This window comes from Dreissena polymorpha, chromosome 1, assembly GCF_020536995.1.
Source record: "Dreissena polymorpha isolate Duluth1 chromosome 1, UMN_Dpol_1.0, whole genome shotgun sequence".
In the NCBI taxonomy this organism is placed as follows: Eukaryota; Metazoa; Mollusca; class Bivalvia; order Myida; family Dreissenidae; genus Dreissena; species Dreissena polymorpha.
The window spans coordinates 46,587,712-46,600,880 of record NC_068355.1 but is presented as its reverse complement, the minus strand read 5'-3'; the positions used below and the strand labels follow the sequence as shown (position 1 = coordinate 46,600,880).

The window sequence follows — 13,169 nt, the reverse complement described above, 5'->3', positions numbered from 1 at the left end:
CATTTTAAGCTCGACTATTATATATGAAATATATATAGTGGAGCTATCCTACTCACCCTGGCGTTGGCGTTACCGTTCCTGTTTGTGTGCAAATGTTGAAGTTTGCGTACTACCCCAAATATTTCCAATGTCCCTTGACATATTGCTTTCATATTTTGCGTACTTGTTTACCAACATGACCCCAACCTATAAACAAGAGCAGACAACTGTATCAAGCATTTTGACAGAATTATGGCCCCTTTTATACTTAGAATATGCATATTATTGATAAATCTATGTTAAAGTTTGCGTACTACCCGAAATATTTCCTGTGTCCCTTGACATATTGCTTTCATATTTTGCATAACTGTTTACCATCATGACCCCAACCTTTAAACAAGAGCAGACAACTGTATCAAGCATTTTGACAGAATTATTGCCCCTTTTATTTAGAATATGCATATTATTGATAAATCTATGTTAAAGTTTGCGTACTACCTCAAATATTTCCTGTGTCCCTTGACATATTGCTTTCATATTTTGAATACTTGTTTACCAACATGACTCCAACCTATAAACAAGAGCAGACAACTGTATCAAGCATTTTGACAGAATTATGGCCCCTTTTATACTTAGAATATGCATATTATTGATAAATTCATGTTAAAGTTTGACAAAACAACACTTTCCTGACATACCACAATGCACTCCACCCACCAAACCACGCCCTCCAGAACCCCCCCCAACCCCTCCCCTCAAATTTTTTTTTTTTTGTTTCTTATTTTTGAAAGATCATCTATTAAATGATCACACACCCACATTATACCCCCCCCCACCCCTCTCCCCCCACCCCCCCCCAAATTTTTTTTTGGTTTTCTTATTTTTGAAAGATCATCTATTAAATGATCACACAGCCACATTATACCCCCCCCCCCCCCCCCCCCCCCCCGCTCTCCATGATGGCTTACTTTATACTGTCAAGCACTCGAATAGTCGAGCGCGCTGTCCTCTGACAGCTCTTGTTTTATGTTATTTTACATTAACTTCTTCATTTCTACACCAATTTACTTCAAATTGATACTGAACATCTCTTATGACAATACGGTGAATCTCAACTATGCATGCACCCATTACCAACCCTGGGGCGCCCCGTCCACATAGACCACGCCCACCCAAAATTACTGTTTACTTGAACTTCTTCATTTCTACACCGATTTACCTCAAATTGATACTGAACATCTCTTATGACAATACGGTCAATCTCAACTATGTATGGCCCCATTACCAACCCTGGGGCGCCCCCGCCCACATAGACCACGCCCACCCAAAATTGCCTTTTACTATAACTCCTTCATTTCTACACCGATTTACTTCAAATTGATACTTAACATCTCTTATGACAATACGGTCAATCTCAACTTTGCATGGCCCCATTACCAACCCTAGGGCGCCCTCGCCCACGTAGACCACGCCCACCAAAAATTGCCTTTTACTATTAATTCTTCATTTCTACACCGATTTACTTCAAATTGATACTGAATATATCTTATGACAATACGGTCAATCTCAACTATGCATGGCCCCATTATCAACCCTGGGGCGCCCCCTGGGTCAAACATGCAGAGGGGGATACGCGTCGATCTCTGCATTTCTAGTTAAAAATATGGAATAATACCTGTCTGCTTTTTGAACCTTCAGTAAAAGTAGACCTTTACATTCCCTTCCTTCAAAACTGAAAATCTTCGGCCAATTTTTAAACTGAGTGAACCCCCTGATGTAGGTATACATATTCATGTATGTATGTCTAAGGGGATAGTTGTGTATATAAATTTATGTCTATTTTGCTGTTTGTCTATGTCAGCGTGTGGGCCAACTGAGTGATGAGTTGGAGTCAAGTCGTGTTCAGCTGAGACAGCAGCCTTCCAGCGCCCACACCATGCAGGCCATCATGGAGGCAAAGGTACCTGGAAAAGGGTGGCAAAGGTACCGGGGGGCTGAGAGGCGAAAGTACCTGGGACAAGAGGGCAGAGAAACCTGGGAATGGGGGGCTGGGAGGCAAAAGTACCAGATACATGGGGGCAGAGGAACCTGGGAATGGGGGGCTGGATGGCAAAGGTACCTGGGACAGGAGAGTAGAGGAACCTGGGAATGAGGGGGCTGGGAAGCAAAGGTATTTGGAACATGGGGGCAGAGGTACCTGGGAATGGGGGGCTGGGGTACATGAGAATTGGGCAGAGAAGCAAAGGTACCTGGGAAACAGGGGCTGGGGGGCTAAGGTACCTGGAAAACAGGAGCAGGGATTCAAAGGTACCTGGGAAATGGGGGCAGGGCAGGACCTTTTATCCTTTTTAGAGAAAAGCTGTTTTTCCACAAATTTGTCAAGTTAACTATGACTCAATTTTTCACAATTTAAAGAATTTTACAACTCCTTTTTTCACTACTTTGAACAGCTTGCGACTCTTTTTTCACAATTTTGAACAGTTCAAAGCTGGTTTTTTTCCCCAAATCAGGGGCTAAGGCCCCTTCACACTGATGGGAAAAAAGTGGTGCAGGGAGGCAAAGTTACCTGGGATAGGGGGGCTGGGTGGAAAAGGCACATGAGAAAGGGGGGGGGGGGCAGAGAATATAAACCTGGAGACCGTTTCATTATCCCCAAGCTTTTTGAAAAGCGTGGGGATATTGTGGTTATCTCCGCCGTCTGTCCGGTTGTCCGTCTGTCTGTCCTGGCCACTATCTCTTCCTACACTATTAGCACTAGAACCTTGAAACTTACACACATGGTAGCTATGAGCATATGTGCGACCCTGCACTAGTTGGAATTTTGATCTGACCCCTGGGTCAAAAGTTATTGGGGTTGGGCTGGGTCAGAGATTTTTACTCATTTTTTTAGGTTATTTTACATGAACTTCTTCATTTCTACACCGATTTACTTCAAATTGAAATTAAACCTCTCAACTATGCATGGCCCCATTACCAACCTTTGGGCGCCCCGCCCACAAAGACCACACCAACCCAAAATTGCCTTTTACTATAATTTCTTCCTTTCTACTCCGATTCACTTCTAATTGATACTGAACTTCTATAATGACAATTTGACAATACGGTCAATCTCAATTATGCATGGCCCAATTACAAACCCTGGGGCTCCCCTGGATCAAACATGCGGCGTGGGGATACACGTCGGCCTCTGCTGCGCCATTTCTAGTTTCTTTTTACAAGCTACAAGCAACTTGTAAACAAATTGTAAATCTAGAAATTGTCAGTTTGTGCTCTAAATATCACTGGAACTGGTTAACAAACTGTAATAAGCTTTCATAAGTCACACTGTAAAACATGGCAGACAAATCTGACAAACATTTTGGCAGTCTTAGACAGCTTTCTGATAAGAAATGTCACAGGTAACAAGTATGCATGTCTAACACATCCACCAAATGTGTGGCAAGATTCTCATGGTAAGGTAAAATATTTTTTACAATGCCGTTAAGAGATTTTATGGGGTCTTGTGGTTCCCCATCAGCTTTGAAGTTGTCAAAGGATATTCCAAGACTGCTCTTTCAGTCTACAGGATATTTATGATTGTATTCAATCATGATTGATTTTTCATTCTTTTAAATGATATTTGTTTTGCACCTACTTTAAACGAATTCTGTTATTGTATATATATGTTAATGACGATGAGCTCTTTATGCTGAAGTCCTAATAAGCTATTCTGTTCTGTTTTGTTCTGATACCTGTTCTTATATATGAACAGCTGTAAAATTGCAGTTGCACTTTTGGTACATGAAGCGTAGCAGAGATCTGCATGCTGACTTCTTGAATATGAACCTCATAATACAGCATCCCAGTGTTCACAATCATCCACTTTACCTGTACACAGTCTGGGTCACAGACATGCACCCTCTGATATTCTCATTGAGACTTAAAACCCTGAGCTACTTTTGATGGTACACGCTCATTGCTATTTTTTTAGTTCACCTGAGCACAACGTGCTCATGGTGAGCTTTTGTGATCGCCTTTTGTCCGTTGTCCGTCGTCCGTCATGCGACATCAACATTTGCCTTGTTCACTCTTTAGAGGCCACATTTATTGTCCAATCTTCATGAAATTTGGTCCGAAGATTGATTTCAATTATATCTTGGATGAGTTCGAAAATGGTTACGTTTGCTTGAAAAACATGGCTGCCAAGGGGCGGGGCATTTTTCTTATATGGCTAAATATGGCTATAGCAAAATCTTGTTAACACTCTAGAAGCCACATTTATTGTCTGATCCTCATAAAACTTTGTCAGAAGATTTATCCCAATAATATCTTGGACGAGTTCGAAAATGATGTTGGTTGGTTGAAAAACATGGCCACTACGGGGGCGGGGCTATTTTCCTTATATGGCTATAGTGAAACCTTGTTAACACTCTAGAGGCCACATTTATTTTCCGATCTTCATGAAACTTGCTCAGAAGATTTGTCCTACTGATATCTTGGTTGAGTTCAGAAATAGTAACCTTTGGTTGAAAAACATGGCTGCCAAGGGGCAGGGCATTTTTCCTTATATGGCTATATATGACTATAGTAAAATCTTGTTAACACTCTAGAGACCACATTTATTGTGCAATCTTCATGAAACTTGGTCAGAAGATTCATCCCAATAACATCTTGGACGAGTTCGAAAATGATGCCGGTCTGTTGAAAAACATGGCCGCCAGGGGCGGGGCATTTTTCCTTATATGGCTATAGTAAAACCTTGTTAACACTCTAGAGGCCACATTTATTGTCCAATCTTGATGAAATTTGGTCAGAAGATTTGTCTTAATGATATCTTGGATGAGTTCAAAAATGGTTACGTTTGCTTGAAAAACATGGCCACCAAGGGGCGGGGCATTTTTCCTTATATGGCTATATATAAGGCTATAGTAAAATCTTGTCAACACTCTAGAGGCCACATTTATAGTCCGATCTTCATGAAACTTGGTCAGAAGATTCATCCCAATAATATCTTGGAAGAGTTCAAAAATGATGTCGGTTGGTTGAAAAACATGGCCACTACGGGGGCGGGGCTATTTTCCTTATATGGCTATAGTAAAACCTTGTTAACACTCTAGAGGTCACATTTATTTTCTGATCATCATGAAACTTGGTCAGAAGATTGGTCTCAATGATATCTTGGATTAGTTTGAAAACAATTATGTTTGCTTGAAAAAAACATGCTTTCAAGGGGCGGGGCATTTTTCCTTATATGGCTATAGTGAAATCTTGTTAACACTCTAGAGGCCACATTTACTGTCTGATCTTCATGAAACTTGGTCAGAAGATTCATCCTGATAATATTTTGGACGAGTTCAAAAATGATGCCGGTTGGTTGAAAAACATGGCTGCCAGGGGGCGGGGCATTTTTCCTTATATGGCTATAGTAAAACCTTGTTAACACTCTAGAGGCCACATTTATTTTCCGATCTTCGTGAAACTTGGTCAGAAGATTTATCCCAATAATATCTTGTTATCTCAGGTGAGCGACTTTGGGCCTTTCAGGTCCTCTTGTATTTGAAGTAGATCACCAACATTTCTAGGATAACTTAACTATGGAACACATTATATTGAATTTAAATTTTGTGGAAAAAAAGCATCTTGAAGATAATTTATTACAAGATATTCGACATCATAACTAAAGAATCTAAGTAATCATGTGTACGAATTGTCATAACCTTAACCATTTTGAATAGATGAGTTACACTAGCATTAAAATGAACTTTCAACAATGTTGTCAATTCCACAATTACAGTCTAGACTGTGTTTTCTGGTTTCTAGTTTTGTGCAGTGTGCTGGTCTCTTTCTGTTCATTATTCTTGTTCACAGACACATACATTTAGCATGATGTGGTGAATGTTGGGAACCGATATAGAGATCAATCAATACTGGACTGATCCTGTGTTGATACCCGCCCAGAACTGATAGTGGCTCATTCTCATAACAATCCATATTAGCAAGGCAGTTTACAGGAGCTTGATTGTTGGATCATATTGCATAGCCTATAACCACCCCCTATCCAAGCAGAGAGTGGTGAAATGTAATACACTGACAATTCTTGTTGTGTGGAATGCATTTTGCACATTTTGACAATTTTGTCAGTTGTTAATGTTTTGATTAATTACCAGTTGCTTAACATTCCAATTCAATGGGAAATAAGTGTTATTTAAGCATACTTCTCACATATGTCTGTCTAATTGGCTAACTTATGCATAGACTTGCATCTATCTAACTTGCAGGCTGTTCAGGTTCTTTTCTGTTTACTTGTGATCAGTATCTTAAGATTGGAAATGTAGCCTTGGAAACTTTGATCAAGCAAGAAACATCTTAAATTCAATTTAATTTTTTAAGGGACTATAATCATGTCGCAAACATATCTAAGTGGTAAAGGGTTAAGTACCACAATATTGTATAATATATGAGTCGTGTTCTGAGAAAATTGGGCATAATGCATGTGCAAAAAGTGTCGTCCCAGATTAGCATGTGCAGTCCGCACAGGCTAATCAGGGACGACACTTTCCGCTTTTATTATGCCCCCCTTCGAAGAAGAGGGGGTATATTGCTTTGCACATGTCGGTCGGTCTGTCCACCAGGTGGTTTCCGGATGATAACTGAAGAACGCTTGGGCCTAGGATCATGAAACTTAATAGGAACATTGATCATGATTCGCAGATGACCCTATTGATTTTGAGGTCACTAGGTCAAAGGTCAAGGTCACTGTGACCCGAAATAGTAAAATGGTTTCCGGATGATAACTTAAGAACGCTTATGCCTTGGATCATGAAACTTGATAGGTAGATTGACCATGACTCTCAGATGACCCCTAATGATTTTCGGGTCACTAGGTCAAAGGTCAAGATCACCCGAAATAGAAAAATGGTTTCTGGATGATAACTCAAGAACGATTATGCCTAGGGTCATGAAACTTGATAGGTAGATTGATCATGACTCGCAGATGACCCCTATTGATTTTCAGGTCACAAGGTTAAAGGTCAAGGTCAAGGTGACCCGAAATAGTAAAATGGTTTCCGGATGATAACTCAAGAACGCTTATGCCTAGGATCATGAAACTTGATAGGTAGTTTGATCATTACTGGCAGATGACCCCTATTGATTTTCAGGTCACTAGGTCAAAGGTCAAGGTCACGGTGACCTAAAAAAGTAAAATGGTTTCCGGATGATAACTCAAGAACGCTTATGCCTAGGATCATGAAACTTCAAAGGTACATTGATCATGACTGGCAGATGACCCCTATTTATTTTCAGGTCAAAGGTCAAGGTCACGGTGACCCGAAATAGTAAAATGGTTTCTGGATGATAACTCAAGAATACTTATGCCTAGGATCATGAAAATTGATAGGTAGATTGATCATGACTCGCAGATGACCCTTATTGATTTTGAGGTCACTCGTTCAAAGGTCAAGGTCACGGTGACCCGAAATAGTAAAATGGTTTCCAGGTGATAACTCAAGAAAGCTTTTGGCTAGGATCATGAAACTTCATAGGTACATTGATAATGACTGGCGGATGACCTCTATTGATTTTCAGGTCACTAGGTCAAAGGTCAAGGTCACAGTGACAAAAAACATATTTACAAAATGGCTGTCACTACAACTGAGAGCCCCTATGGGGGGCATGCATGTTTTACAAACAGCCCTTGTGACATTTTTCTTTTAAATGAAGTCTCTTCTTAGCAATAATCAAGTTAAGGTGGAAAGTGTTGTCCCTGATTAGCCTGTGCCAACTGCACAGGCTAATCTGGGACAACACTTTACGCACATGCATTAAGCCCAGTTTTCTCAGAACGCGGCTCATATTTTGCCATGTGGTTGAAGGACTCTCGTATCGCTGCGCTGGAGCGTGAGTTGCAGTGTCTGGAGGAAAAGCTGCACACCCTGGGTGAGGAGGGAGGGGCAGCCTCGGGGGCACAGGATGGCAGCCTCAAGAAGGACATCATGTCAGCCAAGGAGAAGGCCCTCAGAGTCGAGGTCTCTGGCAGATATGGACCTACGACTACACAAATGCTTCAACTTAACTTGATAAATTATTGACCAATCAAAATGCTTGTAAAATTGTGGTGTATTTCCTTGGGTTATGTATTTAAAAAGGCATAGAATAAGGAATGGTTATTCCTTTTATAGGGTATTCCCCTCTTTGTACTTCTTCATTATAAAATCTTAAATTATCATCACTGTCATTTCATAGCCACAGCAATGTGTCAAAACACATAGGTATGTTATTTTAAATTTGGGAGTGGGGAGTTAAATAAAGGATTCAAAGTGGCATTTACAATGTGGACATTTATTGAGCTTTAAAGTAAGCTTGAAATGTTTGTAGACTGGTTTTCTAGCTCAATTGGTAGAGTGCCGGACTATAAATCCTAGGATTGTTGGTTCAAACCCTGGCCTTGTCATGCAACTTAAAAAAAATTGTGGCAATTTTCCCCTTACCTCTCATTCAACCTTTGTAAGTTACTGACATAAGTACATGTATGCACGTTAAGTACAGATAAACCAGATATCCTAAGAACAGAAAACAAACTTATCATGATTTGGCAAGGGAAATGTTCAGGGTGTTTATCACAAAGTATGTGTTTTTGTATTAAAATACTTAATGTTGTTTATCACCATTTTTTTTAAACAACAATTGGGCTGTAAACTTCAAGTTAATGCCATGTCTTGTAAATACAAAATGAAATTTTATTTAATGTCCTCCTGTATTCATTTGTGTAACAATTTTATTGTTAAAATGTTCAGGTGGAGACTTTGAAAACTGATTTAGCGACGCGAGACAACGAGATAGTGGGTCTGAAGATGAAGGTGGACACGTTGACCAATCAGCAGTCAGAGCACCAGCAGTACATCAATGTGCTTAAAGACCAGATCAAGTCTAAGGACCAGCAGTCCTCCATGTTCAATGCAGATGTATGTCTTTAGTCCTTTATATTCAAAGCTGATTTAGGTCTTTAATCCTCCATGTTCAATGCAGATGTATAGGTCTTTAATCATCTGTGTTGAATTTAGATGTAGGTCTTTAAGGCTCCATGTTCAATGCAGATGTAGGTCTTTAATCCTCCATGTTCAATCCAGATGTAGGTCTTTAATCCTCCATGTTCACTGCAGATGTAGGTCTTTAATCCTCCAATTTCAATCCATATGTAGGTCTTTAATCCTCCATGTTCAATCTAGATGTAGGTCTTTAATCCTTTATATTCAATGCAGATGTAGATCTTAAATTCTTCATGTTCAATGCAGATGTAGGTCTTTAATGAAGATGTAGGTCTCAAATTTTCCATATTCAATGCAGATGTAGGTCTTAAGTCCTCTGTGTTCAATGCAGATGTAGGTCTTTAATCCTCCATGTTCAATGCAGATGTAGGTCTTTAATCCTTTATATTCAATGCAGATGTAGGTCTTTAGTCCTCCATGTTCAATGCAGATGTAGGTCTTTAATCCTTTATATTCAATGCAGATGTAGGTCTTTAGTCCTCCATGTTCAATGCAGATGTTGGACTTTAATCCTCCATGTTCAATGTAGATGTAGGTCTTTAATCCTCCATGTTCACTGCAGATGTAGGTCTTTAATCCTTTATATTCAATGCAGATGTTGGTCTTTAATCCTCCATGTTCAATGTAGATGTAGGTCTTAAATCCTCCATTTTCATGCATTTTGTGTGTGAATAAAGCTGACTTTAAGATCTTGGCAGATTTTAATAAAAGATCAATTTTATTCCTAAGAAAATAAAACAAATAAAGTGTAATTATGAGGTTAACATTATCCATTTCAGTTATTGATGTAGTTTATTAATACAGGTAATTTTATTACTAATTTATATCTTTTCTCTCAGATTAATGACATTTAAATTTTATTGAGAATGATGCAAGTGTCAATATTCTAAATCTAGTCTCTTGGTAATGGGATTATGGCATGCAGATTTTTTTCATTTTAAAAATGTATTATTTAAAATGTATACTCATTTATTTCAAAGTGGCAACTTGTCTACCTATTAACCCATTTATGCCTAGCGTCTAGAAAAAAGGCCTTTGCAAACAGCGCAGACCCAGACTAGACGCAGCTTGATGCGGCATCTCATCAGGGTCTGCACTGTTTGCTTAAAGGAATTTTTGTAAGAAATATTCTTAATATAGAAATAAATATACTAGACATCCTTAATTTTGGAAATAAATTGATTCAATTTAGAAGGATGGGAGAGTCCACTAGGCATAAATGGGTTAATATCAAGATCACACCTATTACTGCTGCCGGTCTCCCCACAGATTGACGACCTTCGAGAGCGACTACGTGAGAAGGACACTGTGATAGACAAGAAGACAGCCCACAGTCAGACTCTGACGGTCGAGAAGAGGAAACTGGAGCTGGAGAGTGCTGAGCTCCGTGACAACCTGGACATCAAGGAACGCAAGATCAGTGTCCTCACCAGGAAGGTACGGCCTGGTTTCATAGATTTTTTTCTAGAATAGGCGTTATTGTAATTATACAAGTATGCTTAATTAAGGGATGTTGTTAAATTTATGTTGTTAGAGTAAATCTGCTAACAACCGGAACAATCAGAGAACACATGTTGCCGCTCTTATTTAGCATAAGCCAAAGCAAAGCCAATCCATGTTATCCAATTACTTGTCTAAAACTGTCTGCCTCTGGAAGCCTTGTGGAGCAGCAGTTGTGCAAGTATGGCATTGCTTACCTAACTTCCCCGCCCCTACAATATTGAAGTATCTGGCCCGTAGGTTGACAACTTGGAGGAGTTGCTATCAGAGAAGGAGGAGCAGTTGGTGCAGATGAAGGCCCAGTCGAACACTTCTATAGAGTCTAGTGGCAGTGCCATCTCTGCTATGGAGGAGGCCCTGGCTGACAAGGACAAGCAGATTGACAAGTACTCTAAAAGTCATAGTTATGCCATTTTAAAGTAAGTTCTTATCTGAACATTTATGAAATTAAAGTACATTTCTACTCCGAAAAACAACATGATCCTCTACGACACTATTCTTGTATCTATATAACTGCTGTTGTGCTGTTTGCCTGCAGACTGAAGGAGCAGCGTGACGTGTTGGAGCTGGAGCATCAGCAGGAGTGTGAGAGGCTGGAGGGGGCCAGCAAGCTTCTCAAGACACAGCTCGACACTCTACAGCTAGAACTCACTGACAAACAGGTGGGGGCTGGGGTTGGGGCACTGAGTTACATATCAGCAGCGTCCTGGGAAATATGGATTATGCATGTGCGTTAGTGTCCTCCAGGATTAACCTGTGCAGTTCGCACAGGCCAATCATGGACAGCACTTTCCACCTTAATTGAACTTGACAGTTTCTTCTGTTGTAGTGGTAACCCAGCTTTAAATTTAAAAGTGTCTGGCAAGAATGGGGATGTAAGCCGTGACCAGGGGCAGACGCTTTACTGAATTGTTATTAAATGACAATTTATATAGCTTGGGTGTCCAAGTGTCCCTTATGTTAGCATTACTAGTAGCCAAAATCGCCAATGGCTGCTAAATTGTCAAATCGGTTCCACATGTATGTATATTAAAATACAGCAAATTGTAAATCTTTCAGAGCTAAAATTCTAAATAAAATTATATTTGGGTACTAATTCAGACTTCTTAGAGCTAACCTAGCTTATACATCACCATACTGTTTAATTTCTCATGAGGTATTGATATTCTTCTTACATTTGTTTGTCTCATCATCTTGCAGACCGAGCTATGTGAACTGCGAGAGGAGGTGTCAGAGTTGAAGTCTTCACGCTACAAGGCAGACACGCGCCTTAGGCAGCTGGAGCTGAGCATCTGTGAGAAGGACTCGGAGATATGTCGAGTCAACCAGGAAATAGAGGAGGTTGGTTGTGAGAAGGACTCGGAGATATCTCGGGTCAATCAGGAAATAGAAGAGTTAGGTTGTGAGAAGGACTTAGAGATATCCTGGGTCAACCAGGAAATAGAGGAGGTAGGTTGTGAGAAGGACTTGAAGATATGTCGGGTCAACCAGAAAATAGAAGAGGTAGGCTGTGAGAAGGACTTGGAGATATCCTGGGTCAACCAGGAAATAAAGGAGGAAGGTTGTGATAAGGACTTGAAGATATGTCATGTCAACCAGGAAATAGAAGAGGTAGGCTGCGAGAAGGACTTGGAGATATTAGTGCTGCAACAATATACCGGTTTATCGGTATATATCGCAATACGCAATTCGCATATTGTATTGCGATACGATTTTCATCATACCGGTACGAACATTTTACAAAAATTCATTCACATTTCGTCCAGAAAAGCCATTCGAAATAATGATAACAAGGTAAACAAAACAAAGCAGTGTAAAAAAAAAAAATCCATAAAAATAGATTCTGAAAGCGTATTATACGGAGTAGCGTTGTTACATCGGAGCATTCGTTCGATGCTTTTGAACAGATTATCGTTGAATTAATTGCGCACAGCTGTAAATGTTTTGTTCGATTCTGAATTGAGCATTCCAAATTTTAATGCTAATGCGACAATAAAAAATTATAGCGTCAAATAAAAAGTGCTTTATCCTTTGTCTCAATAAAAAGCGCACGAAAATTATACAGACATGTAGAACTTGGCATGGAAAGTATGGGTGTATTTTGTGTTGTATAAAAACGGGAAAATCACATCAGGTGAATTAGGAGTGTTAAGTGGAAAAAAACGCCCCGGTTGGACGTTATTTCATCACATCTTTAAAAAGTAACGAATGCCAATATGTATTTGATACTTAAGAAAATTTGCGAATGTTTGTGTTTCTTGTTATTCTTGAGCACATTTATAGTAAATACATACCAGAATTTGCTTTAAAACTGGAATATACGGGATTATCGGGTAATTGGCAAGTTATAATTTTGGTACAAGTTAGCAATATATTGCGATATATTGCAATACAGGTTTTTGAACTGACAATATATTGCAATACGGTTTTTGGCATATTGTTGCAGCACTAGGAGATATCCTGGGTCAACCAGGAAATAGAGGAGGTTGGTTGTGAGAAGGACTCAGAGATATGTCGGGTCAACCAGCAAATAGAGGAGGTAGGTTGCGAGAAGGACTTGGAGATATGTCGGGTCAACCAGGAAATAGGGGAGGTAGGTTGTGAGAAAGACTCAGAGATATGTCGGGTCAACCAGGAAATAGAGCAGGCAGGTTGTGAGAAGGA

The 13,169-nt window shown here is 39.8% G+C and overlaps 1 protein-coding gene across 1 annotated transcript in view; it reads left to right on the top strand.

Annotated features, from left to right (window-relative positions):
- Nucleotides 1–13,169, top strand: part of LOC127865078 (ERC protein 2-like) — a 46,357-nt gene that overhangs the window by 15,126 nt on the left and 18,062 nt on the right. Inside the window, exons 3-9 of the mRNA XM_052404968.1 lie at nt 1,841–1,939; nt 7,833–7,985; nt 8,754–8,921; nt 10,275–10,442; nt 10,746–10,891; nt 11,044–11,167; nt 11,706–11,846. Coding sequence (XP_052260928.1) covers nt 1,841–1,939; nt 7,833–7,985; nt 8,754–8,921; nt 10,275–10,442; nt 10,746–10,891; nt 11,044–11,167; nt 11,706–11,846 — 999 coding nt within the window. The remainder of the gene's footprint in view (nt 1–1,840; nt 1,940–7,832; nt 7,986–8,753; nt 8,922–10,274; nt 10,443–10,745; nt 10,892–11,043; nt 11,168–11,705; nt 11,847–13,169) is intronic.